This window comes from Trichosurus vulpecula, chromosome 3 (assembly GCF_011100635.1).
Source record: "Trichosurus vulpecula isolate mTriVul1 chromosome 3, mTriVul1.pri, whole genome shotgun sequence".
Classification (NCBI taxonomy): Eukaryota; Metazoa; Chordata; class Mammalia; order Diprotodontia; family Phalangeridae; genus Trichosurus; species Trichosurus vulpecula.
In genome coordinates, this window is record NC_050575.1 from 63,996,403 (window position 1) to 64,022,741 (window position 26,339).

General features: G+C 40.5%; 1 protein-coding gene across 1 annotated transcript in view; it reads left to right on the forward strand.

Annotated features, from left to right (window-relative positions):
• GALNT10 (polypeptide N-acetylgalactosaminyltransferase 10) overlaps positions 1–26,339 on the forward strand; it is a 179,516-nt gene that overhangs the window by 143,012 nt on the left and 10,165 nt on the right. Inside the window, exons 5-8 of the mRNA XM_036752856.1 lie at positions 302–487; positions 3,588–3,771; positions 7,398–7,515; positions 24,787–24,894. Coding sequence (XP_036608751.1) covers positions 302–487; positions 3,588–3,771; positions 7,398–7,515; positions 24,787–24,894 — 596 coding nt within the window. The remainder of the gene's footprint in view (positions 1–301; positions 488–3,587; positions 3,772–7,397; positions 7,516–24,786; positions 24,895–26,339) is intronic.

Below are 26,339 nucleotides of genomic sequence, written 5' to 3' on the forward strand. Positions count from 1 at the left end.
TCCAATCCCTTCATTGTAAAGAGGAAGAATTTGAGAGGTGGAGTGAAAAATGATTTACCTTAGGTCAAATAGTAGGTAAATGGCAGATCCTGGGTTAGAGTTCAAGTGTCCTAATATCTAATTTGATGTACCAGCACACCACATCATGTCCTGCTTCTGCCTTCCTTGCCCTGGAATATACTTTTGTTGATGGTCCCCAGCTTCAGCCTCCAAAGGGAGGTGCTTTATAGAGAAGCCCTAGTATAAGAAGCCCTTCTTAATTCCACCCTTAACCTGTCTTTTTTTTCTTGTCTATGCACAGAACACCTGAAGAAGCGTTTGGAAGATTACATGGCCCAGTTTCCAAGTGTAAGAATCCTCCGAACCAAGAAGAGAGAGGGACTCATAAGGACTCGGATGCTGGGAGCTTCAGTGGCCATTGGCGATGTCATTACATTTTTGGACTCACACTGTGAAGCTAATGTCAATTGGCTTCCACCCTTACTAGGTAAAGAGGCACAGCAAAGTCCTGGGTGATTGATTATTGGACAGTGAACGTAGGCTCTCAGCATCTGGCTACTTTCCTGACTTGTCTTTCAGCATGGATTCAATCAACAGAAACATTTATTGAATATAACAGTGTGTTCCCAGACCTGTGTTGGGCTCCATAGTGGATATATAAAGTGTGATCCTTTCCTTCAAATAACTTACCATTTTATTGGAAATTGAAGATAAATAGGCCTCAAATTAAAGGGAGGAAAGGAAGTACATAAAAAGGAAAGAAAGAAAGGTAGGGGGAAAAAGAGAAGGGAAGGTTCAATTCTTTGGCCAAGGTATACTTAGAATGAGTCATAATGAATTAACCTCATTTCCTTCTTTTTCAGGCATTTGTTGTTAACAGGGTTACTTGACTAATAGTTCACAGAGATACCACAAACATAATATTCCTGGATTTAAGCAAGTTATTTGTATGGTTAGGGAATTCATAAATGGCTGAATAATCATATTGAAGAAATGATGATTAATAAATCAGTGCCATCTGAAGAGAGGTCTCAAGTAGACTGCCTACAGGTAAAGCTTGAATGTTAGGGAGCACGAGATTGGAAAAGAGAGTCTCTATTCAACATTTGTATCTCTGATTCTGATGTAGGCAAAGATTTGGCCTTTTTAATGGATTTGTCAGTGACAAGGAATTAGGAAGGATGGTTAATATGTTGGAAGACAAAATGGAGATCTAGAAAGATCTAAACAGTGAAATGATGATCGAGATGCCATTTAACAGGGATAAACAAAAAAGTCCTATCCTTGGTCTCAGAAATCTTAAGTGCAGGATGCAGAAGATAGGGTTCAGTAACTATGGGGAGAAGAATGAGGATTTTAGTAACTCTGTATAGGAGTCAGCAATCTGGTGTGTCAAGTTAAAAAAAAAAAAACAACAGCAATGGGATGTTACAGAGATGGTGCTTACTTTGGGTAGGAAGTGGGACTGGATGTCCCTTCAAAGTCAAAGCTCCTATTATTCTGTGATTATTATAAGTACTTTTAGAAGGAGATGAGAGAAAGAAATGATAGAAGCCTGGTCTATGCTGTGGCAATAAGCATAGGGAATGAATTTGAAAAACATTTTGTAGGAATAAACAGGAAGTCTTAGTGATGAATATAGAGGAATGGGGGAAGTCAGAGATTACTCCAATGTTTGCAACCTGTTTAACAGAGATAGGGAAGTTGGCAAGAAAGCTAGTTTGGCTGGCTGAGAATGATTCAATTTGAAGTATATTTAGTTTGAGGTGAAGATGTGCATTAGGCACTAGAACTAAAGGGAACAGGACTAGAGAGCTAGATTTAAGGGTCATTAGCATAGAACTCATAGTTGAAAGATGAGCTCTATAAGTCAGAGGGTATTGAGAGAGAACAAAAGATTAAGGATTTGACTTTGTAGAACCTTCCATATTTAGGAGGCTAAGTGAGGAAAAAGAACCAATAAAGTATAATATGGAATGTAGAAGATTTGCTCTCTAATACAATTCAGGAGAACATCTGTCACCTACTTGTGAGCTTCTAGGCCCAAACGTCCAATGTTTCAGTGTACTGGGTGAAGGATAAAACCCAGTACAGGGGTGGGAAACCTGCAACCAAGCCTTGAGTTTACAGGTTCCCACCCCTGGCCCAGTATTTCTGGTAAACATTGTTCATTTAATTAAACCCAGGGAACATAAGCATCTTCCTCTCATTACAAAAAAAAAAACACACACCATTAAATTGCATAATTTATAGTGTTTTAGAGGAGTAAGGCATTGTGGGGTCACTCAGTGGCTCATAAAAAGAATTTAGTGGTGTGACACAAAGCTGAGCTTCTAGTCTAGTCATTAACTGTGTTTCTATGGAAATATATGAGGGTGATTTTTATAATCCGCAAACACACATGGAAAAATCATTCTTCTTTTTTTCATAGATAATATGTGCCATGAGTGTAGACATAAGACTGCCTCCCTACTAGTCCTAAGGAATGATAGATGGGGTCATAACTTTCATCCATAAAGCCATAATGTCTTTCTACATAATTCAAACTGTCATCTTTTGAGACCAACAGCAGGAGACTACTTCTGGGCCTGAAGGGTCAATCATCCAATAGAAAACCACTATTAGTAGAAAACTATATAGTGATCGCTTAAATTTCTGTAGTACTTTATGGCATACAAACCTCTTTTATGTAAATTGGCTCGTTTGCTCCTCACAACAATCCTATGAAATGAATAATGCAAGCAGTCATGTCATTATTTAGCAGTGGAGAAAACTAAACAATTCGGTGGCTTGCCTGAGGCCACACAGAGAGTGAGAAAGCCATAACTCAAATCTAGGTTTTCCAGTAGGTCTAGTGCTTTTTCCACTACTTCACCCTCTTTCTCAGAGCAGGTTCGGCCCAGCTCCAACATGCCAGAAGGAGAGGCATCAGAGTATTGGCATAGCTTTGGAAACATTGACCTAGTCCCTCACGACAATTCCTCTGTACCTGATAATTTATTGTACGCTTGCGAGATTTATTTGTTCAAGATGCCCTTTTATACATCAGTTGAGTAGATCAGACGCTGTTTTGTAGAAACTTCCTCAGATAGCTAGTTTGTGCTAGTGGTCCCATTCATACAGTTTATAAAGCACTTTCCTTAAAGTAGCACTGTGAGTTAGGGAATGCTGTTGTTGTCATCATCATTATTATTATCCCATTTTATGAATGAGCAAACTGAGGCTCAGAGAGGGGCAATGACCTGCCCATAGCCACATGTAGTTACTATGCCAGCCAACCTAGTTAACAAAATTGAGACAAACTCAAGCACTAGTTGAATGGAATAGGGAAACTTTATTTTTGGAGGGGGGAAGGCATGGGAATTGGGGTTAAATGACTTGCCCAAGGTCACACAGCTAGTAAGTGTGTCAAGTGTCTGCGGCCGGATTTGAACTCAGGTCCTCCTGACTCCAGGGCCAGTGCTCTGTTCGCTGTGCCACCTAGCTGCCCTGGGAAGCTATTTTTAAGATATCTGTAGGTAGTATAAATCTCTATGATAAAAGGGATCTATATTTGTTCCTTAATAAATGTTTCTCGGCCTCTTCAGACCGCATCGCTTCGAACCGAAAGACCATCGTGTGCCCAATGATTGATGTGATCGATAACGATCACTTTGGGTATAAGACACAGGCCGGGGATGCCATGCGGGGAGCATTTGACTGGGAGATGTATTACAAGAGGATCCCCATCCCTCTGGAATTGCAGAAACCTGACCCCAGTGATCCATTTGAGTAAGTGCATGAAATTCAGCCTTCTTATTTGACCAAAGTTCCTGCCACTCTGGCAGTAAATCAGATCATAAGTTTAGAGTTGTGGCATGAGACATCATCAAGCTCAAACTCTTCATCTTTCAATTGAGGAAACTGAGGCCCAGAGAGGTTATGATTTTTGTTCAGGATCATACATGAAGTTAAGTATCGGAGGAGCGATTCAAACTCAATCTTCCTGACTCCAAGTCCAACACCATTCTGTCTCTCAAATCAGTTAACAAAGTGTGAATCCATGTTCTTCAACCAGTACCTAATATGAGTAGTTTACAACCAGATCATTGGGATCTGCTAATTAAGCTTAAAGGTTGGTCTAGCCATCTCTAATCTTAATGTATGGTTTTCCTGTTTTACTGAGTCTCTCGATATTTATGATAGCAGTGCCCCCTTCCCTGCCTCTCCCATGGCCTTCATTGTCAAGAGTACAACTCCTTCCCACTTCTCTTTCCCAGTCTCCAACATATTGATATTTATGGGAAATGAAAGTAGCTGCTTTTCAGAAATAAATGGGAGACCCCCAGCCTAGCGAATGATATTTGCCTCCTCCCTTTCTAGCCTGACTGCTCTCATCATTCATAAATGGGACCCCAGAAGTCATCTCATCCTATTCCCTGCCCTTCTGCGATGTCCCTAACAGAGTGGCTGCTAGTCAGCTTCTGTTTGATCAATTCTAGGGACACGGAGCTCATGACCTTCCAAGATAGCTCATTCCATTGCTGCAAATTCTAATTGTCAGGAAATTCTTCCTTGTGCTCGCTGAAATTTGCCTCCTGGTAACTTTCCTTTACTAGTCTTAGTTCTGCCTTTTAGGGCCAAGAAAAACAGTTCTAATTCCTCTTCATGTAATAGCTTGTCAAATACTTGAAGACAGTGACTATGTCTTTTTTTCTTCACACAAAATATCCTTAATTCCTTTAATCAATCATCTCAGAAATTTCTGCTTCCCTTTTTCCTTCCTTCCATATAAGGTAGAATTCCATTTTTAGAGACTTCAGCATTTTACCAATTTGGTTCTCCCATAGTCTGCACCAGAAGTGTCAAACTCATGGCCCACAACACTTCGGCATATATCCTGAATGAGATTAAAATGTAATTGGGAAATATTTAACAGTAAATAAAAATACAATAATGTTTGGATAACATCACATTTTAAAACTAAGTCAGTATGTGACCCACAAGGATCTGTACATATGGACTAGTGGCCTCTGTTTCTATTTGAGTCTGACACCACTGGTCTGCATCATAATCCACATATGAATATGGTAAAACTCAATTGCCTGGAATACTAACTGCATAGATTGCTCTGCTGACTTGAATTTTCTGGGGAATTGAAAGTTAGTTTTAAACCTAGTTGTTGGGAATCTTTGTAAAATATCTGACACTATTTTCCTGTCCTAATTAGCAGAATTAGAATATGAATGCCATTCACTGGTGATTAGGAATCTTGTAGAGGCTCTGATTCATAACGATAGTAACAACACTCATTTCTGTACCACTTTATATTTTACAAAGCACCTTTCCCAATAACCTATGAGATAAATAGTACAAGCACCATTACCCCCATTTTGCCAAGGAGGAAACTGAGGGTCAGTTGAGGTGAGAGGTAAGGTGACTGGGACAATAAGCAATAGAGCTGGGTCTTCCAACTCAACGAGAGTTCTTTCTACTGTACCTCTCATCTTTCTGATCCGTAATTATGGCTATATAGCACTGCAGATGTGGCTTCAGAAGGTATATGAGATTGAGTGGCATGTGTAGTAGCCCCAGGAAATAGCTTATTTACATATCTTTATCCATATAGAGACTATCAATAGGTAGATAACTATCTATATGTATATGTAGATAATAATAGTAGCTAACATTTATGTAATGCTTACTAAGTACCAAGCGCTTTACACTGGCCCCATCAATCCTCACAACAACCCCAGGAGAAGGTGCTCTTATTTTTCCCCACTTTACATATGAGGAAGTTGAGGCAAACAGAGGTTAAGTGGCTTGCCTAGGGTCACATAGCTACTAAGTGTCTGAGATCACATTTGAACTCATGTCTTCCTGACTCCAGGCCTGGCACGCTATCCACAGTGCCACCTAACTGCCTGATAGATATTTACATAGCAAAAATATATCTACACAGGTCTCTTCCAATATAAACATCAGTATATATGAAGTTAAACTTTGGTTGCAGGAAAAAATATCACTTAATTGAAAATACTCACAAATTGAAAGACTGTCAGAGCTGGAAAGTGCTCCACGTATTAGGAAAGGTGTTGACAAGCTAGAGCACATCCATAATGAGGTAACCCAAACAGTGAAAGAACTGGAGACCGTGGTGTACAAGGATTGGCCTAAAGAAAAGAAGACATATTAAGGGGGATGTGAGTTCTATTTTCAGGAATTTGGGGGCTGGAACTATAATGGGAGGTAGTAGGTAAAAATAGAAAAGTGGTAGATTTAGGCTTGATATAAGGAAAAGATTCCTTGTTATTCCTCAGTTGTCCAGAAGTAGAATGGGCAGACCCAGTAAGTAGAAGGATTTAAGTGGAGTTATTCCAAGGTTGGGTATTTGTCCCAATTTGTTGGGAATGTTGTAGAAAGGATTCCTGATCAAGTACAAGGTGAACAAGATGGCCTCTGAGCTCCTTCCCAACTCTGACATTCTGTCATTCTGTGAGTTCATTGAGTCATAAAAATAATAGGATTTAGAGATGGAAGGAAGCAATAAAGGGTTCTAATCTAAACTTCATTTTGCAGAGAAAGAAATGGAGGCCTGGAGAGGGAAAATAATTTGCTGAGTTTCACACAGTACTAACATTTGGTTAGTGGTAGAAGGAGGCCTAAAACCCATTTTTTCCTGATTTGGCTGGATGAGGGATGAGGGATAAGATAGCTATTCCTAAAAAGTAGGGATGGCCCACAAAATAGGATGCCCCTCCTTTATAGAGGAGGCAAATGAAGCCCAAGAAGGTTACAACTTGGCTAAGTTAGAGATAAGACTGGAACTGGAAACAGGCCTAACTCCTGCTCCAGCGCTTCCTTCAGTATGCTTTACTGCCTCGTTTTGGAAGGATCATTTCTGTTGTGGTTCTTTTTTTTTTTTTTGCTGCAAATATTAATATTGCTGGGTGAAGTCTTAAGTAGCTGATTGGGTTTTAAAAGAACATTTAGAGGGACACAGATACTGTGAGGATAGAATTGTAATTGCCACCACACCATTTTGATCGGGGCTAGATGGTGCAGTTTATAAAGCAACAGGCCTGGAGTCAGGAAGGCACATCTTCTTAAGTTCAAATATGGCCTCAGACACTTAACTAGCTGTGTGACTTAATCCTGTTTGCCTCAGTTTCCTCAACTTTAAAATGAGCTGGAGAAAGAAATGGCAAATTACTCCAGTATCTTTGCCAAGAACACCCCAAAGAGGGTCATGAAGAGTCAGACATGACTGAACAACATCATTTTGTTTGAGAATTTATTTTTCGAGTGGGTGGTTCAGAACCAGATGCTTCTAAGGTGGTGGCGGTGGTGATGATTTTTATGGAACTGCCTGTGCATTTAAGTTATATGTCATGTTGAGACCCATTTCCCCCTGACAGGTCTCCTGTAATGGCTGGAGGACTATTTGCTGTGGATCGAAAGTGGTTCTGGGAGTTGGGAGGGTACGATCCTGGCCTGGAGATCTGGGGTGGAGAACAGTATGAAATCTCCTTTAAGGTGAGCAACTGTCTCTCAGTCCTTTTGTCCTTACAACTGACCACTGGTCTGCTGCAGTAGCCCACTGGGTGTATATCTGAGTCTGCCCAACCTCTGGCATGTATGAAAGATGCCAAACTCCCTGGGGCCAATCAGCCCCGGCGTCCAGACAACATTCCTTATTTTGGTGTTCAAGGCCCTCCATCATCTAGCCCCAACCTTCCTTTTAATTCAACAAGCATCTATTATGGACAAGGCACTGTGCTGTGCACAATCTAGTTTTATTTCTTGTTACCCTTTTTCAAATACTCTACCCTCCATTAAACTAGACTACTCTCTATCCCCTAAATGCATCTTGCTTCCCATCTTCCACCCCTTTGTTCAGGCTGTTCCTTCTACCTTGAATGCCTTCCTTTCTCTCCCATTCACTCCTCCCCCATCTGCACCCCCAGCCAAAACCATGACATCCTAACCATCCTTCAAGACCTAGCTCAGATTCTATCTCCTCCGGGAAGTTTCACCTGCTCTCCTCTCTCCCAGCTAAAATCCATTTCTTCCTTTTCTGATTTGATAAAACATGTAAGTTACTTAGTAAGTCAAATTTATATTATATTGAACTGTGGCATCTTCCTTACCTGATTATAATCTCCTTGAAGACAGAGATCATTTCTAAGGTATTTTTGTATGTCCTCCAGAATCAGATACAGTGCCTTACCCATAGTAAAAACTTGATAAATGTTGAAGGGAGGAAGGAAGGGAGAATGGCAGAATCAAGAAACAAAAATACATGGAGTGTTTTGAGATCGATTTGTGAGGAATGTAGGGTACAGTTCTGGTATCTTTTTGCTCTCTTGAGAAAATCTGTCACCACTTGATAGACAACAAGATAGGACAGGCAGCTTTCTGCACATGATGATGATGTATTTTTAAAATGTCAGAGCTGGAAGGGATCTTGAAGTGGCGGGGGAATAGAATTCTGGTGTGAGAGTCAGGAAGACCCAAGTCAAGATCCTGCCCCAGACATTTGTGAGCCATGTGATCCTGGGCAGGTCCCTCAATTGATCTCAACTTCAGTTTCTTCATCTGTATAATGTCAGTAATAATAGCATCTACCTCCCACTGTTGTTTCGATGACTAAATGTGGTAAAACCTATTCAAAGCCCTTTGAAAATTTGTAAAGCGCAACATAAATACGAGTTATTGTTGTTGTTGTCGTCCTGATCCTGACTGTAAACTTCCCAAGAACTAGAACCAGACGTGTTTATTGGTATCTCCCAACACCTAGCATAGTTGTGGTTACCGTATATAGCTTTATAAATCGTCATACAGCATTAAAGCTGGAAGGGGCCTTACTTTGATCATCCTCTGATGTGATTGGTACAGGTTGCTACTGCCTTCACAGGTGCTCATGCAAAGGAATTCATCTTCTACAATTTTGGTCTCTGTCCTTCCACAGATCCTACAAAGAGCATCTTTCCAACAGGCTTGGGTTCAGCGTATGGCTCTTTTAATTATATAAATTCTTTTGTGGACACTAGTGCCAGCCACTTCAGCAGAAATTTATTAAGCACTTTCTGTGTGCAGGCTGTGGTGCTATATGTTGGAGATACAAAAACAAAAATCGAAGTCCCTGCTCTCAAGAAAGTTACCTTCTCTTGGGGCAGAACTTGAGCTGCTGGTCTATTAGCTATGGCTCTCACTGTCTCATAATAATAGAGATTACAAAATCCTTTAGTATTTGCAGCATGTTTTGCCTACCACTGTGTCATTTGATCTTGACGACAATCCTGTAAGGTAAAGACTACAGGTCCATTTTACTCATGGGAAAACTGGGAGTAAGAGAGGTTAAGGAACAGGCAATTGATAAATACTTGTTGACTGACTGATTTGTTGGTTAATTGTTGGCTTCTCCATAGTCACACAGCCAGTAAGTGTCGGGATGAGGTTTGATCCCAGCCCTCTCCTGACTTCAGGTTCAGCATCTTTTCATGTTTTTCCACGTGGTCTACCAGCTGCTTCTACATGACCAGCCTAATTCATTTTCCATTCACACATTTCATAGATAATGTCTTTTTTCAGCACTTTTTGAGCATAATATACTATATAACCTATTTACCGCCACTATGTGTTTTTGCTTTCTGGATAACTTACAATTCAGAGCCTTTTGAGACCATTGTGTTCTGTCTTTTACAACCAAATAGAATCACCATGAGATTACTGATATGAAAAAAAATGGGCTTTAGTTGCAGGGTGCAGGTCAGAATCATTGAAAACCCACTCTCTTCCTCCTATTAAATTCTGGGTCCACCTCACTCTTCACCTTCAGCTATTGTCCAAGATGTATGACCTAATGGACTAAACTTCCAACTTCATGTCATTATCTGGGCAAATCATCCACATGATTTGTCTTATCTGGATTCCTAAGCCGTTTTCATTTGAGTGGCCGTGGATCTCAATTGAAGAGGCCCTCCGGTGCTCCAGGCTTCAGTGCCATTAACACTGTATCATCTGCAAACAAGACCATCTGCAGAGCCTCATCATTCTTAGGCAATCTTCTTTCTATTTGGGCTTAGCCCAGAACGTGCTTCAATACAATAGCACATGTCTTTGGTAAGTATGTCTCCCAGGTTTATGCCTTGGTTGATATTGATAATCAGAGGACTATTAAACAGAGTTATCTCTTGGTTACATTTATCAAGGAATCCTGCATAATGTTAACATAAGCATAGGGAATATGATTTTGGAGTAGAGCTTTTAAGACTATGTTTTATGCTACCAAGCATTGTTTCATAATAAACCAAAAAAAACTGAGGGATCCCATATTGCTACTCTTTTTAGTCAATTGCAAAGTCACCCACTGGGCAGCTAGGTGGTGCAGTATTTAGAGCACTAGGTCTGGAATCAGGAAGACCTGAGTTCAAATTTGACCTCAGACGTTTACTAGCTATGAGACCCTGGGCAAGTCCCTTGACCCTGTTTTCCTCAGTTTCCTTATCTTTAAAATGAGCTGGAGAAGGAAATGGCAAACTGCTCCATTTTTATCTTTGCCAAGAAAACCCCAGATGGAGTCGTGAAGAGTTGGACACAGCTGAAATGGTTCAACAATTAACAAAAAATCACCCATTGTAGAGAATCATCTGACTATATCTGTCTTCCTCCCCACTGCACCCTCAGCTGTAGTGTACAAGGTCCTTGATCTTATTTTTATCTTTGCATCCCTAGCGCCTGCTATTTAGTAGACACTTATTAAATGTTTGTTAAATGAATGAAGTTTTACCACAGATCCCCCCGATATGTTCATAGACCATTCTAAAAATTTTATAGGGATGGGAAAGTAAGCATATGGATAGTTACTGATGTCTTCTTGGTTGCCTTTTTTGAGTGATGATGTTTTTTCTGGTTTTTTCATTCCTTTAGAATCTTTCTTTGGGAGATCTTGAAAATCATTCCCAGATTGCATTTAAAACTGTACTCTCCCACCTTTTGACACAGAGGTGATGAACTAGAGGTACAGACTGAGACATGCATTTTCAGACATAGCCAACATGTGAGTTTGTTTTGTTTGACTAGACTTATGAGTCGCAGTGTAGGTCTTTAATTTGGGGAGGAGGTTATGGGGGCGGCCAAAGGGCCATAAAAAAAGAAGGCAGGAAAGAGCATCAACGATCCTTTAAAAATGCACCAAAGAGAGCAGAAGGAAGTTCAAAGGGGACCTAAACAAGCCGGGCAATGATAGTACCATCTTGTTAAATTTAATGTATACTTTTTAAAAAGTTGTTTGTAATAGAGATTCATGGTTTCATGTGCAGCTTCTTTTTCTTTGTGTGTGGAAATATTCATATTGAGGTTTTTAAGTTCATTTTTGAAAGGAAAATTACAAATAAATAACATACAACTGTGCCACCTTAAACACAATTTCCTCTCTATGTGTTTAGTCAGGTGCACCTGTTCTTCGCTTTATTTTCTTAACCACCATTTCTATTCCCTCAGCCCATCAGATACTAAGGCCCTAGAGTCCAGATAGACAAGTTGCACTGTCAAAAATGTCAAAAATAAGTTGCTATAAAAACTCAAGGCGGATTCCTTTTTCATATCTTTTTGTTATCCTCTTTCCAGGTTGTTCAAGTAACAATCTCAAAATGATCTGACTTAATTAGGACTTATGCTACACCATCACATAGTCACTTCTTCTGCTGCTACTTCTTAGCATTTATTGAGGTGATACTACTAAGAATTCTATATATCATCTTCTACCATGTTTTTCAAATGAACTTTTGTTCCAAATTGGTGCTGCTATTAGTTTTCATGTTTCTCCACTTGACAAGGAAACCAAGCATTTGCTAGCTGCATTTGTTTCTGAGATCTTTTGTTCTCCTGGTTGTGGTGATCGTTTTACGTACTTTCTCTAAGATATGGCATTAATTAGAATCAGTGTCTTTTTAGCATTTCCCATTTTTCAGAATCAACAGCTTGTTTCAGTATGCCATTTTGGAGCTATCAAAATTGCATACATTGTCTTCTCATCTTTATCTTTTCTTTCAATTTGTTAATTTTGACCTTTGCTCTAACAATTCATATATCTAACTATATGCAGACAGCTGATTCTGATAGGACTCGCACATTGGCAAACAGTCTTCCCATCTGTTAAGACAGTTTCATTTTTCTGTGGTATTCTTTGGTACTCACAAGGCCTTCTAATCAATGGTCTTCATAAATATGTGTGTGTGTGTGTGTGTATATATTTGTAATATGCTGACATGACATTTCTGAACAGTCTACAAGCCTTTGCCCTCTTTCCTTTCTCCTAAACTATATTTTCCAAAATATCTTTTACCATCTTGTTTTGTAGCTACCAAGTATCAAAATATGTATTGACTTAGTTTAAGGTAGGGGTTAATTAACCCTGGGGTCAATGAACTTCTTTATTTACTTTTTTTTAAAAAAAAAACTTTATTTTAATATAATTGCTTTCCTTTGTAATCCTGTTTTTTTTATTTTGTGTATTTAAACATACATTTATTTAGAAACATTCTAAGAAGAGGTCTATAGGCTTTATCAGACTATTAAAGGGTTTCATAATACAAAAAAGGTTAAGAAACCCTGTTGTAGATGATCTTATCAAGTTCTTCATAGAATATTTCTATTTCTTCATCTTTTACAACAGATCTTAGTGCATGAGCTATAATTGCCTTTATGGTAATTTTCTTGCCTGTGTTTATGAGCACCACAAGGGAAAACAATGAAGCATCCCATGAAGAGATGTTTCCTGTTGCTATCAGGTACAAGATGAAGCCAACTCCAACAGCTCCTTTATTCAGTCCAAGGACAACTTGTGAGCCATCCTTATATTTAGCTAAAACTCTTTATATTTATAGTGATATCATTATATCAGTGATATATTGGTTCACTGGATGGATGAATTCAGTCTATAAGTCTCCCTTACAAATTGAATGTAATTCATTTTTTTCATTAATTTATCACGGGTGACACAGTGGATAGAGTGCCAGGCCTGGAGTCATGGAAGACTCAATTTTCATGAGCTCAAATTTGGCCTCAGACATTTCCTAGCTGTGTGACCCTGGGCAGGGCACTTAACCCTGTTTGCCTCAGTTCCTCATCTGTAAAATAAACTGGAGAAGGAAATAGCAAACCATTCTAGTATCTTACCCCAAATTAGGATCACAAAGAGTAAATACAACTGAAACGATTGAACAACAAATCAACTAGGTACACTTCGAGTTCAAGTAGTTAAATTATTGTATATAGATCGAGCAAAATCGCTCTATGCCTTCTTTTCCACCATTCCACCATCTTCACTTTGAAATTGAGTAAAAATGGTGGCACATAAGACTGAGAGCCATTTTGTATTTTTATCTGTTGCTAGAGCCACCAAGCCAAAGAATTCATGCTAGTGATGAACATCTTTGTACTTAGCTGTGCTAGATGAGAAATTGGAGTAGGATTTTAGGATCTTAAAATGTGACACATAGAAGGTAGAACAGAAAACATGCAATGTTAAAGCTGGAAGGTAACTTAGAAGATGGAATTTGAATGCTAGAAAGTGATTTGTCCAATGTCACAAAGCTTGCTACTGGTTGAGTAGAACCCAGCATGTTGACAGAGGGTCGCGTATCTTATGCAGGACCACTGCCATTGCTCTTTAAACTTACAGTGCATATAGGCTTGGTATGAATGCTAAAGTCCTGGGATTCTGGTGAAAAGTTTTATTGTATTTGTTATATCTTCCTGGATTTTGAAATCACCTCCATACTCATTATTTAAACATTATTGATTAATCAATTGAGGATTAACTGATGTCTGTTTAAAGCAATGTGGTAAAACTGGGTATGAGTCACTGCATTTTGACCAGTGCCCTTCAAGTCTTCCCATACTGTGAATAAATTGAAAGGGATTTCTTCACCCAAGGAGTTTTCAAACTCTGAATGATTTCACTCTGGCATTTAAAAGAGGTTTCTCTAATTATATTTGTCAAGCAATTATGGAGAAGCAAATGGTATTTTTCTCCACATTATTTACAAAAGAATAATTGATGAAGCTGTATTTTGTCTCTGCCGTGTGGTTTCCATTTGATCCAGTTAGCTTTTTTACTTTAATGGAAAAATGAAAATATATCATGCCACTTCCTAGGCCTTTGTGGCACACTTTTCTTTCTCCCCTTTTTCTCTTTTCCTTTTCTTTTGAAACTACACATTTCTGATGCCTTATGACAACACACCAGTGTATCCTTTGTCTTTCCAGTGTTCCAGTGGACACCTTCCTGGTATGTGGAGTTTGAGGCAAATTTATTCATCTCTCCTGTGTGTTCTGCTTCAGGCTAGAACTAGTCATTTATGGAGAGCAAAATTCACCCTGATTAATCTCTGCTTTAATCTCTTTTCTTTCTGGGGAGCAAGAACGGTAAGCTCCTCCTGAAAGGCCCAGTGTATTTTCAGAAATTTAGATAAGGTCAAATTCAGCAGAGAGCGAAGAATTGATCATTGATCTTTAAATTTCTAAGAGTGAAGTCTTGATGAGAGAGACTTAGAGACTAAGTTGATAAGATCGTGAATTTTCAAGAGAGCCTTCATGCTCTTTAGAACTACCCCAGTGGCAATCAAAGAGCCCTCCTAGATTGGAAAGAGATAAAGAATGTTCTAATTCTTGGTGTCTTTGCTTTACTATTCAAAGCAGATGCATTTACTTTACTCTTCTAGAACTTCAGACACCAGTAATACTTTTTAGTTAACAGTGATACAGCTGAAAAAGCATCTGGCTAGGAATCAAAAGACCAGGGTTCCAGACCTGGCCCTTCCTCTTACTAGCTTTGAAAACTATACCTAAATTGTACTTTTTAAAGTTTCTAACTACAGCGAAGCCAAGCTACTGCAGAGCTCTCACTAAAATGGCAAATCAAAATATATTGTCTATTGTTTCAATAGCCCTGATGTCTAGTATATCACAACTCTTCTTGAATAAAGTATGACATACGGTGAAGTTTCTGAGTATTCTTTAGAAACAAATAAAGTTTCTACTTCTGTATCTATAAAATGCAGGCGATAATGCCTTACCCACAGGATTGTTTCAGGAATAAGAGAAAATGGTGAGAGCAACAACAGTTTACATTTACATAGCTCTTTACTTTAGAAAAGATGTGGAAGAAATGTGTGCTTTAGGCATCAACTGGACTGAATAACTCATGTGTCTGTGGCACTCTGTGGTTTATAGTAACTCGTGATAGCTCTGTAGGCAAATAATGCCAATGTTATTGTGCCCATTTTACAGATAAGGAAATTGAAACTCAGAGAGGCACAGTGACATAACCAGAGGAACACAGTAAATGGAAGAGCCAGAACTCTGGTTTCATATTACACCACAGTAGGATGACACCTCAAGTCCCTTCCGACTCTTGGTCATTTACCTCCCTGTTGGATTCAGTTAGCTTTTCTCTGTTCCCTAGCCACAGAGGGTATCCCCTAACCAACGGGCTATCTTGTAAATGATTTCCCTTGAAACTTAAGAACTGAAACTTCCCTCTCTCCTCTCACTTACTGTTACTGCAATATTCTGCTCCTTCACACCCTTGACAGGTGGCCTAAGAATCCTTAATGTTTCCCAGATCTTCAGAGAGCAGCCTCCAACAGCTCAGATTTCACTTTTGTGGGTTTGACTCCCCTTCAGACAAGTTATATTGTACAGTTCCACTTTCCTTGTTTGCTAAGCTCCAGAATTCCAGCAGACCCAGAGCCACTAAGCTCATTAACAAGTGTATAACCATCATGCATTATGACAGTTCTGTGTTCACAGAGAGGAAGAGAAACATTGCCCATCAATCACCCTAATGGGGTGGAAAGAGCACTGAACTGGGAATCAGAAGACCCAAGTCCCGGTCCTGCCGTTGATTTACTGTTATCTTGGGCAAGTCAATTAGCTGAGTATTTTAAAACATCAGAACTCAAGGGGATATTAGGACATGGTAGGAATGCTGTTGGAACAGAAAAGTAGAGACTATCAAAGTGGGAAGAGACCCAAGTTCATAAAGAATAGAGATACTCCAACTGTCTGTGTTATAAGTGAAGAAACTAAAGCATAGAAAGAAAAAAAGTGACCTACCCAAGGTCACGAAATCAGGATTGAGCCATGACTAAAATAGGGCTCCTGACTCCCAGTCTTTTGTTCTCCCCTCCTACAGCATACCTTCCCTCAAAAAAGACTTTTATTGTTGTAAAGATCCTCCCTCCTCCCCTTGCACGTGTTGACACTTGCCTGGCTACTGCTTTTCTGTTTCGATGATTGTCAGATGCCATCCTTAGTCTGATGACCCCATTAACCAAGAGGGCCTGCCCCTGGATGGATAAAGCTTATTGAGAATCCTGAAGGCCAAATGCCCAGCCAACTGTTTTCCCCTTCTGTTGTGTCACATTTGTCTGAATTAAGGTCCATCCATTAGCTGGTTCCTCTTGGTAACCTTAGTTATCTAGTTCTTCACAAGCCACTGCCATCCCTGAACAAGTTTCGGCCTCTGACCAATTGAATCATTTGCCGATTTATCCTGATAGTGAGTTGCCAAAGCCGCAAGCCAGTGTGCTCCTAGAACAGCATTTTTAAATGATAGGGTTTTTTTTCATATATACACAAAAACAACATTATAATTAAAGTTAGCTCTTTTTTTCCTTCTTTATAAATCCATTTTCCTTTACTGCTTTGATCTTAATCTAATCTCAGAATTTCTTTTTTTTTTAAATCCTATTTCCTCTTTTGTAAAAGGAAAAGCAATAATACTTAATCTACCTCAGAGATACTGAGAGGAAAGAACTTTGGAACCATACTATAGGAATGTATCCTGCTAACCTCTGAACTATTTGTATATTGGGTTCCTACTCACTGGTCATGTCCAGGTAGGCCAGGATGGCTTATGTAATATTTATAGGCTGAGCCTTCGGCAAACAAGAGGAACCATGCATAGGCCTGAAGGAGGAGTGGGGCCAGTGGAGACAGTATGATGGTCCAAATTAGTAAGGAAATCCAAAGCTGATGGAATGCTGTGCTTTCAAAAATAACACAGTAGGAGTTGGGAGCATAGGTAAGTTTAGTACAGACAAAAGAGTCAGGTTAATGTAAGTGCTTCTTCCCCCTGGGTAGCACTAATGAAATAGATGGAGAGGGAGCATGCCAGTGCTACCCTCTGACCAGAGCCAGACCAGACCAGAGGCCCTTCCTCATGACTTACCTTCCAAATCTGACCATTTGAAATGAGCTTCTCATTTTTCTTCAGCTACCCACAGAGAGACACAAACAGGCTTCCTAGCAGAGCTTCCTAGGTCTCCCAAGAAAGACAGAGATGAGACAGTGTTTCCTGGACTCAGCCCCAGTTGGGAGTGTTGTACAGAAACCACCCTGATTCACCAGAACAGATGGTCGCGGGAGGATTCCCAATGCTGTGGGCAAAGGGGTCTCTAGTTCACACCATAAGCCAATCAACACTTCTTAATGATAACCTTCCACACGTATACCAAGCTGCTAAGTTAGATCATCAGGGCCAGACTGGGAAGATGTTGATCTTTTTTAGGCTTTACAAAAAGGAGGAAGTCCTTAGCCCATGAGAATCCTCACCAGCTCAATATTTCTCCTTCTGTCAGTGCTTGTGCATTCATACTTCCTCTGTTCTACCATGTTTTGATACCTTCCTCCATGGTTGTGTTTTTTCTGGGCACACAGCTATTGACTGCCTAGGCTTCTTCTTCATGGAGAGATGCTGGAGGTAGAAGTGAAGATAGAAGTTGGGAGGGAAAGTGACATATCACCGATGAATCTTTAAAATTATCTAAGACACCAGGAGCCAGGGGAACTAATATCAAGCCAGGAGCAACACGTTCACTAATTGACATTTTTTTCCAAGCTCAGTGTGTCCTCTGACAGAACACCCCTTTATTGATCTGTATTGATCTGACCCCTTTTGTTTCTTAAAGGGGTAAGATTGTCAACCAGTGGGGCCAATAAAGAGAGCCATTTACTACTACAAGAGTAGTATTGTAGCCTTTTTACTCAATTAAGTTTCTTAAGTGCCAGCATCCAGGAGGCAAGCTACATTCCCACAGTCGTCTGCAGATTGAAGCCCTCTTTTCCCCCCATCCCTTGTAGTCCTTCAGTTAGGCCATGACCCCGCAGAGGTTGAAGGGAAGTTGAACCATGGAAGAAGATAAAAGAACAGGGACACAGAACGCTGGAAGGTAGGAGAGAAGACAGTACACCTACTCCTCCAGTAAAACTGCCTACAACAGTGGTCCATCAAGTCTCACCTCACCCCAGTGCCTTTCTACTCAACTGAATTTCTTATTACAACTCTTCTAGCACACCCTTCATCTTAGATATAATTGGACATGGAGGAAATACCTCTAAGTCCTCCGATATCCATTTGAAAGGTCTATAGTGAATTCTTCCAGTCTATTTTGAAGATTCTAAATTTGATCTCTCATGAAAATGAACAAGACTGAGACAAGAGCAAGATACTATCTCTTATAGAGACTGGAAGAGAAGACCATATCTCTGTATCTGTCCGGGTTTGCCTCATTTGAGAGGGCCAAGCATTTCATCAGCCTAAGCCAGATGGCTAGACTTGATGCCAGCAACTGCAAAAGGACCATCTGCATGGGAAAATACATTTCCCTCACCCTCGTTCACACATGTCCTTTCCAGACCTTGCCATCCTGGGCAGCAGCACAGGTGTTGAGGAGAAGCCCAGCTGCAAAAGAGTTGCCTGGACTCTGTCACTAGCATCATCTCAAAGGCTAACTCTGGGAACCTTCCCTGAAGGGTGTGAGTGAGTGTGTGGTTGTGTTTATTCTTGGACGCATGTGCCCCGGCAGCTGTCCAGCCATTTGGAAAGCTGCCTGCCAAGAACAGGGGAGGCATTCTGCTAATTGCTCTTCAAACGGCAGTTGGGACACTGCGGATTCTGCAAAGGTGTTAACCCAAGAAAACGTCTGAGGATGCATCAAGAACTTTCTCTCCGACCTTTCTGGGAGGTAAGGGCCAGGTAGCATGAAAGCTGACCCCAGGGAAGGGCAGAGATAGAGGGGTCCAAAAAGGGATGAACCAAACAAAGCCTTCCTTCTCCCCTGATTCAACAACCAGTCGTCATCTGCTGAAGCAAAAGTAGAGCATTTGCTTGTCTTGGAGCCAAGAACATCCTGGCTTTTTTCCTCTACATTTTGTCTCTGAGAATCAATAAAACTGGTTGTATTCTAAGGGTAAAGAATGATGGAATAGGAATCAGAATTTTACTCGATGAGATCTGGATTGTTTTTTCACCTGTACCCCCGAAGGAAGTGCTCATGCTCATCACAGATCTACTTTTCAGTTTTGTACTGTATTATTAACATTTTGCAGTTATCTTTGTGGTCAGAAATTCTTTGACTAAAATGTTTGGAAGGAAGGTGCTGTGTAATTGCATGCTGGGGGAGATGAGAGGAGGGGTTCATTTAGCTGTATTCTGAATGGGAAGCCTTTATCTCCTTCGGTCATATATTCTGTGGGAGGAGGCCAGCCCCCTCTCAGGGCCTTGGGTCACACATATGTAAAATGAAGAGTTTGGATCAGGTGATCCCTAAGGTTGCTTTCAGCTCTTACATGCTTTTCTATGCTGAAAAATAATTTAGTGGTAACCATATTATTATTGCTCTTTTATAGACTACCGTATTTTCATGAAAATGTCTATCAGCTCTTGACAAGAAGCCCTTCACCTTAGACAAATTCAGCTGAAAAGTACTCTTAAGAGAAATTGAAACTGGATTTTTTTTTCAAGAAGTAATGTAACTTCCAATTCTAGCCTTTCTCACTAATCTGACTAGTGATACATCCTTGACCTAATAGTTCCTGAGAGAATCAGCTCCTTCACTAACTCCCTAAGTGACCACAAGCATGGCACTTCCTTTTTCTCCCCCTTAGTTTATTCTTCTGATAGATGAGGGGATTGGACCCGATGATCTATAAGGCCCAGACAGTCTTATGTTCTAAGCCTCCTTCTAGCACTGACATTCAATAATTCTAAGAGGATACAAAAATTTCCCCTGCCCCCAAGCAGAAAAGGCATTGGCATAAGAATGAGATTAATTTATGAGGAACCATTACCTTGTTCCAGCCTTCCTGACCTCTTGGGCAATTCCTTATCTACATGGAGCCAAGTTACCAACTGATTTACTCCAGGGAAAGGCCCTCATAGACGTTGAGAGGAGGAACCAAACTCAGCTGAATTAGCGTGATCCTGTGAGTGCCTTATGGCCCAGAAGTGACAGCAATGTCAAGGAATCTGGCTATGGACTCTGCTATGGGTGTTTCCAGGAAGAGAATTTTCAAATGACCTTTGGGTTACATCTGCCTTGACTATGTAACCTTAGCTAATATTTCTCCCTGGCAAAGTAGTTAGCATTCTGGCTGCTGAGCACTTATGAATTGCCTTCTCTGTAGAGGAAGTTGTTGAGTAAGGTCATTGTACAGGGAGCTGCACCATTCAACTTAGCCGTCATGAATACAACCTTCAAAACCCTTTCAGCAGTTCCACACCTCAGGATCCCAATATTCCTAGATATACAGGGTTACATTAAAGCCGTAACAGCTACCAGGTCCCGGTTACCCAGGTCATCAAGAATGCTTATAACCAGAGCAGTCCTCCTAAAAGGAAAGAGTCTTGTGTTCCAGCTTTGCTGCTAAATAGCTGTGTGAACTTGGTGAAGTTTCTCTTCACTGACGGGATTTAGCTAGTTGATTTCTAAGGTCCTCTCCAGTTCTAACACTCTGTGCTCTAAGGCAATGGATGGATCTCAGCCCAAGGGCTTCAGCTTTTTTGTCAAGTCTGCAAATCCATGTGCAAACCCATGAATAACTAAAAAATCTTTCTGAAGACTGAATTGGTTTGTCTCTCATGTGTACTAAAAATGGTAATGCTTTTTTTCCATATGTGTAGATGCTATAGTGATTAATAAAATGTGGATTTATTAAAAGTGTTCCTGAATTGATAGTAGCATTCTGACATATATTTTCTCAATGGATGTAGTATAACTACTATCGTGTCCTATCTTGAATTTTTTTTTTATGTTACAAAAGCATCTTCATACTCAAAAAGGTTGGGAACCATTCTTCAAAGGCCCCTTTCAGCTCTGACGTTCCTTGCCTTACTAAAGTACTTTCCAAGTCTCACAATTCACTACGGTAACAGATGGTCATGATGGCTGTTGTTTCTGTACTGCTTCATAGCTTCCAAAAGATTTTATATGCGTTATCTCCTTGATCTTCACAGAAGTCTTGCGAGGCAAACAGGACAGTTACTATTATTCCCATTTCATGGATATAGAAAGTAGAGGTTGGAAAAGTAAAGTGACTTTTTCAAGGTTACCTAGCTATTAAGTGGCTCAGGCAGAATTAGAAACCAGTCCCTTTTCCCCAGAGGCAAACAGGACTAGAAATGGAAGAGAACTTTTCATAATTAACCAGAAAACTACTCAGTGAAACAAATCACCTTTCCCAGTCTTTTGCACATAGTAAATGCTTAATACGTATTTGTTGAACTGAATGGAGCAGAATTGCAATTCTTGCCAACCCCTTAGAAGGCTGAAGTGCTTTGGACTTGTTTGGCTAATGCTAATTTAATAAACTGGAAGCTGTTCATTTTATTGGCCCATAAGAGACTTTTCAAACTCTAGTTTGACAAAAGTGTCTGGCTCTTCCTACTCTATCTCCTCCCCAGCCATGAAGTCACAGGGCACAACAGTAAATTACAGTAACAGTATCCTTTGGACAAAAGCATTATGTCTACACAAATCACTTAAGTGAAGGAAAAGTTATTGTTATAGGATGTTGGCTCCAGATCAGTTCTCCTACTTTGAAAATAAAACCTCTTGGCTTGACTTTGACAGTAATCTAGCAATAAGAGGTGGTCATCACAAGGCCAGTGTTCTCCTGACTTTGTTCATTCTCTACTCTTCCCTTCCCCTAGCCCCACTCTTCAACCTGGATCACACTGTAATTACCTTTCTCCAGGCTGGAGATACATAGAATCTTGCATAAGCGATGCCACTTAATGCAAATCCCTTCATTTCCCTGGGGGTTGGATTTTCTAACTGTAAACCTAGAATTCTACATTCTCACACTATCCTTTCTCTCATCTCAGTGCCTTAGCCCTGGAAGTCCCTTCACCTTCACCTCCTAGAATCTCTGACCTCCCTTGTTTCCAGAAAAGGACTAATGACCTCAGGAGGGAGATGACTTGACTTGGAAGTAAATTGGATTTAAGCGAGGCAGGGCTATGCAAAGTCATCAGCCTCACTCTCTCCTCTAGAGTTATTTGCAGTACAGGGGCGAGACATAGGTCAGGATGACTAGCAAGGGAAACTTAGCTTAATTACCACCTCACAATATTCTGCAGGAGGCTGGTGGTCTGGGAGGGGGTAGCTCCTAATGCCCTTCTCTCCAAGGTTCTTTTGTTTTTGATTTGCGTGTGCTTGTGTATACTTACATATATATGTTGTCTCCCCCGTTAGAATAAAAGCTCCATAATGGCAAAAACTGTTTCAGTTTTGTCTTTGTCTTAACCCAGTGTCTAGCACAGAGGATACTTAATAAATGCTTTTTGATTTGATTTGTTGAATCAAAGTCAAGTTCACTAGCATATAATTTGCAGCCTATACTTCTTGCAAATCACAACATTAGCTTAGCTTTCTCCAGCCCTGCCTCATTTCTCCTATTCACCAAGATCCTTCAAAGATCATTGAAAATTGCTCAGCAGTCATATCCGCCATTTCTTTCAGGACCTTGGGATATAGTTCATTCAAACCTGGTGACTTGAAGTGATTGAAGGCAATTGAGTTCTTCTGTATCTTGGATTTAAACTCCTTGTTAACTATTTTTGCTCTATCCTTACCAATCCAAGGACTACTTCCCTTAGCAAAGAAAACGGGAGCAAAATAAGAATCAAGTGGTTCTGACCTCTTACTCTCATTTGTTTTCATCATCCCAAACAGACCTTTCCCTCCTTTGATCCTCCTCTTTTTCCAGTACGTCAGTATTTCAGTGGATCTACAAGGTGATCATTGCAAATACTTCCTCCAGTAGTGCAGAAAGGCAACACATCCATCTATCAGTCAATCAATAAGCATTTACTAAGCCATCCACACTTTCTCATCTTATTCTTCTCTTGCCATGGGGGTGCCAAACAAGGCACTGTGGGAGCCTTCTTCTAAAAGTCTTTTTAACATGCTTTGGTTATCGGGGGGGCACTTGAGTTTTCTATCTCCTCCCTTTACTACATAACCAACCTGCCTCCTTTTCTAGTCATCATTTCCTAGATGAAATCCTTTATGCTCTTTCCTGCTGTAGTCTGTTTATGCCCACCATATGATTCTCCTTGCCTTTCGGGTCACCCACAAAATTGATTCTTCAGAGATTGTAGTGTTCCGTGATCAGTAACTATGCAATATCATCAGAAGAAAGATGTTGTTAAAAACATAAGTTCGTGTTTCGAGGCAAGCTCAGGATTGTTGAAAACACTGAAGAAGTTCCCAAATATGTTCTGAGCCCAGCTCATTCTTCATCTGCAGTGTCTGTCCTAAACATACATGCTGATGGTTTAATGCAATGAGCTATCCATCCAGTAGTCTATCATAGTGTAGACAGCAAGCATCCTTCATCCACTCATTTCTGCCTGTTCAGGTTGTCAGGCTAACCTCTTTTAAGTGGTTCAGAATCTAAGGAAGTTCTATAGTATTTTGGAGTTTGAGGCAATAAACAAAATGTTCTCCAGAAACAGGAGCAACTGGGGACCGGGACTTCAGCCTCATAGGGAATCCCTCTTTCATTTCATTTTCATCGCTCTGCACTAGATAGCCTTCATGATACTGATAAATGCCTTTAGCAAGCATATTTCCGTGTTTTATGCCTTGCCTGATCTTGATTTTCTTAGGGTCATTGAACAAAGTTATCTTTGCTGTTGTATCAAAGAACTTCTTACTAATATATGCCTGCCAGATACTTTTTTGGAGGAAATACATGAGAGCCACATTTTGTTCCACTGAATCAAGTACCTTTTTAAATAATAAACGAAACAGGATCCTGTTTATCTCTGTACCTTGAAGTCAGTTGCATAACTGATTTGCTTTATAAAAAATTTTGAAAGCATGTCTGTGCCCTTTTCATATTTTTATCAAGTATACCCTTAATAAATGTGCATAACATTTTCATAAAGGATTTATGGAGGTGAGGCAGTTAGGTGGCACAGTGGATAGAACACCAGCCCTGGAGTCATCAGGACCTGAGTTCAAATCCAGCCTCAGACACAAGCTGTGTGACCCTGGGCAAGTCACTTAACCTCAATTGTCTCCAAATTAAAAAAAAAAAAAACTATGGCAGTGACATGGTAAACAAATGCATCAGTACTTATTGATATCCTTTTGATCATCTTTTTTCAGTATGCTATCCTTAATTTTCAGTTACTTAGGGGAGTGTGCAGAGAAAGAAAACCTGCCAAAGAGAGCCATGGTTTGGCCTCTGTTCAGAAAACATTAGGCTTGCAGAGCTGGGAGGAGGCCTCTTCCAAGCAGTGGATTGCTGTGGCTCTCTGAATTTCAACATAAAAATCCAGGCTAGTGCTGCCTCTGTAGGAAAACTTCTAGACTTCTAAGCCACACCAAGCTCTGGGAAAGAGTAAAAAAAAAACTGGTATTTTGGGAATTTCATCCAGGGATTCATATTTTCTATCTCTACTCTCTCTTCCCTTCTCTCCCTTCCCTCTTCTCTCCCTCATAGGTGTGGATGTGTGGAGGCCGAATGGAGGATATTCCCTGCTCCAGAGTGGGTCACATCTACAGGAAATATATCCCCTACAAGATCCCCACAGGAGTCAGCCTGGCCCGGGTAAGATGTTGGCTTTGCCATGAGAGGCCCAGCGTAGGAGGGGGTAAATCTCCTCTGAATTTTATGTTTTATTCTGAAACCAAAAACAAATAAAATGAGCATTTCCATATCCATAATATTTGTACATGGATTGTACATGGAACCATGAGTCTCTATTTTGTAGAGCCTATTTTCTTAGGAATTCCCTTAGGTCTGACCTTAGCCCAAACTTGGCCCTGGAGAAAGCCACAGCTCACCTCAAGATTTTCATCAGATCTTCATTCTCCCTACAGATGCTAGTACCAGTTGGATCAAGGTTGATGACAGAGCTTGAATCCAAAGGGAACTCAACAGGCTAGACTGCAGGGCAGAATCTATTAAGATGACATTTCATAGAGGCCAATGTAAAGCCTTGCAGTTGACTTCAAAGAAGCAGTTTCACAAGTACAGTTTTAAAAGGCATGACTGAGCAACAGTTTCTATGAAAAAATCTGGGGATTTTTGTGGACTGCAAAATCAGTAGGAGTCAGCGACCTGACAGGGCAGCCAGAAAGGCTAATTCGGCCTGAGCTGCTGTTCAGAGAAGCGTAGGATCCAGATCATGGGGAATGACAGACTCTGTCCTCTGTCATATCTGGAGCCGTGGATTCGATTCTGGGGCCACATTTTAGAAAGCCGAAGAGTGTCCAGTGGAGAGGGATCAGTTTGATCAGGGGGACTGAAGGAGGTCTCCGTAAAGCCTACTTAGCCTAGAGAAGGGAAGACATAGTAGGGACATGATGGCCATCTTCAAGTATTGTGGAGGAGGGATATTTCCTCCTTGACCCAGAAATAACTAAAGGTGGCTCCTTCCCCCAGGTTCTAGGGAAAGCAAATGGAGGACGAACATGGCCCAGTGATCCCTTATCTGAGATACTTCAGAAAGTGTTCTTGTTCAGTTAACAGTTTGGTCCGGGTGACCCCGTAGGCCCATCCAGCTCTTTGGTTCCATGATTCTTCAAAGTTACTACCCTTCTCTGGGCTCCAATTCCTTCCTCTATAAAATGAGGGGATTGGACTAATCTCTGAGGCTTCTTTTAGCTGTAGATACTGTGGCCTGTGGACATCATAAGCAGACTTGAAGGGTTTAAACTCAGTCAGAGTAGAATGAGCAGGAGGTGTAGGAGTGTTCATTCTACTGTCTTAGCGCACTTCAGTGATGCGGGGTGCTGAAGGCATTGTGGTCTTTCTAAGTACACACTGAGCTCCTGGCTTGGGAGTCCAGAGTCCTGGATTTGATTCCCGGGCAACCTCACTCAGTATAGGCATGTCCTTGAGCAAGTTCCTCCACCTTTTGAGCCTCACTTTCCTTATATTGAGTTAAAATGGGCTTCTTTATAATCTCCACACAACAGAATCAGAGCTCTCCCAAAATGGAATGGGCTGCCTGAGGACATAGTGAGTTCTTCATCTCTGAAAGTTTTCAG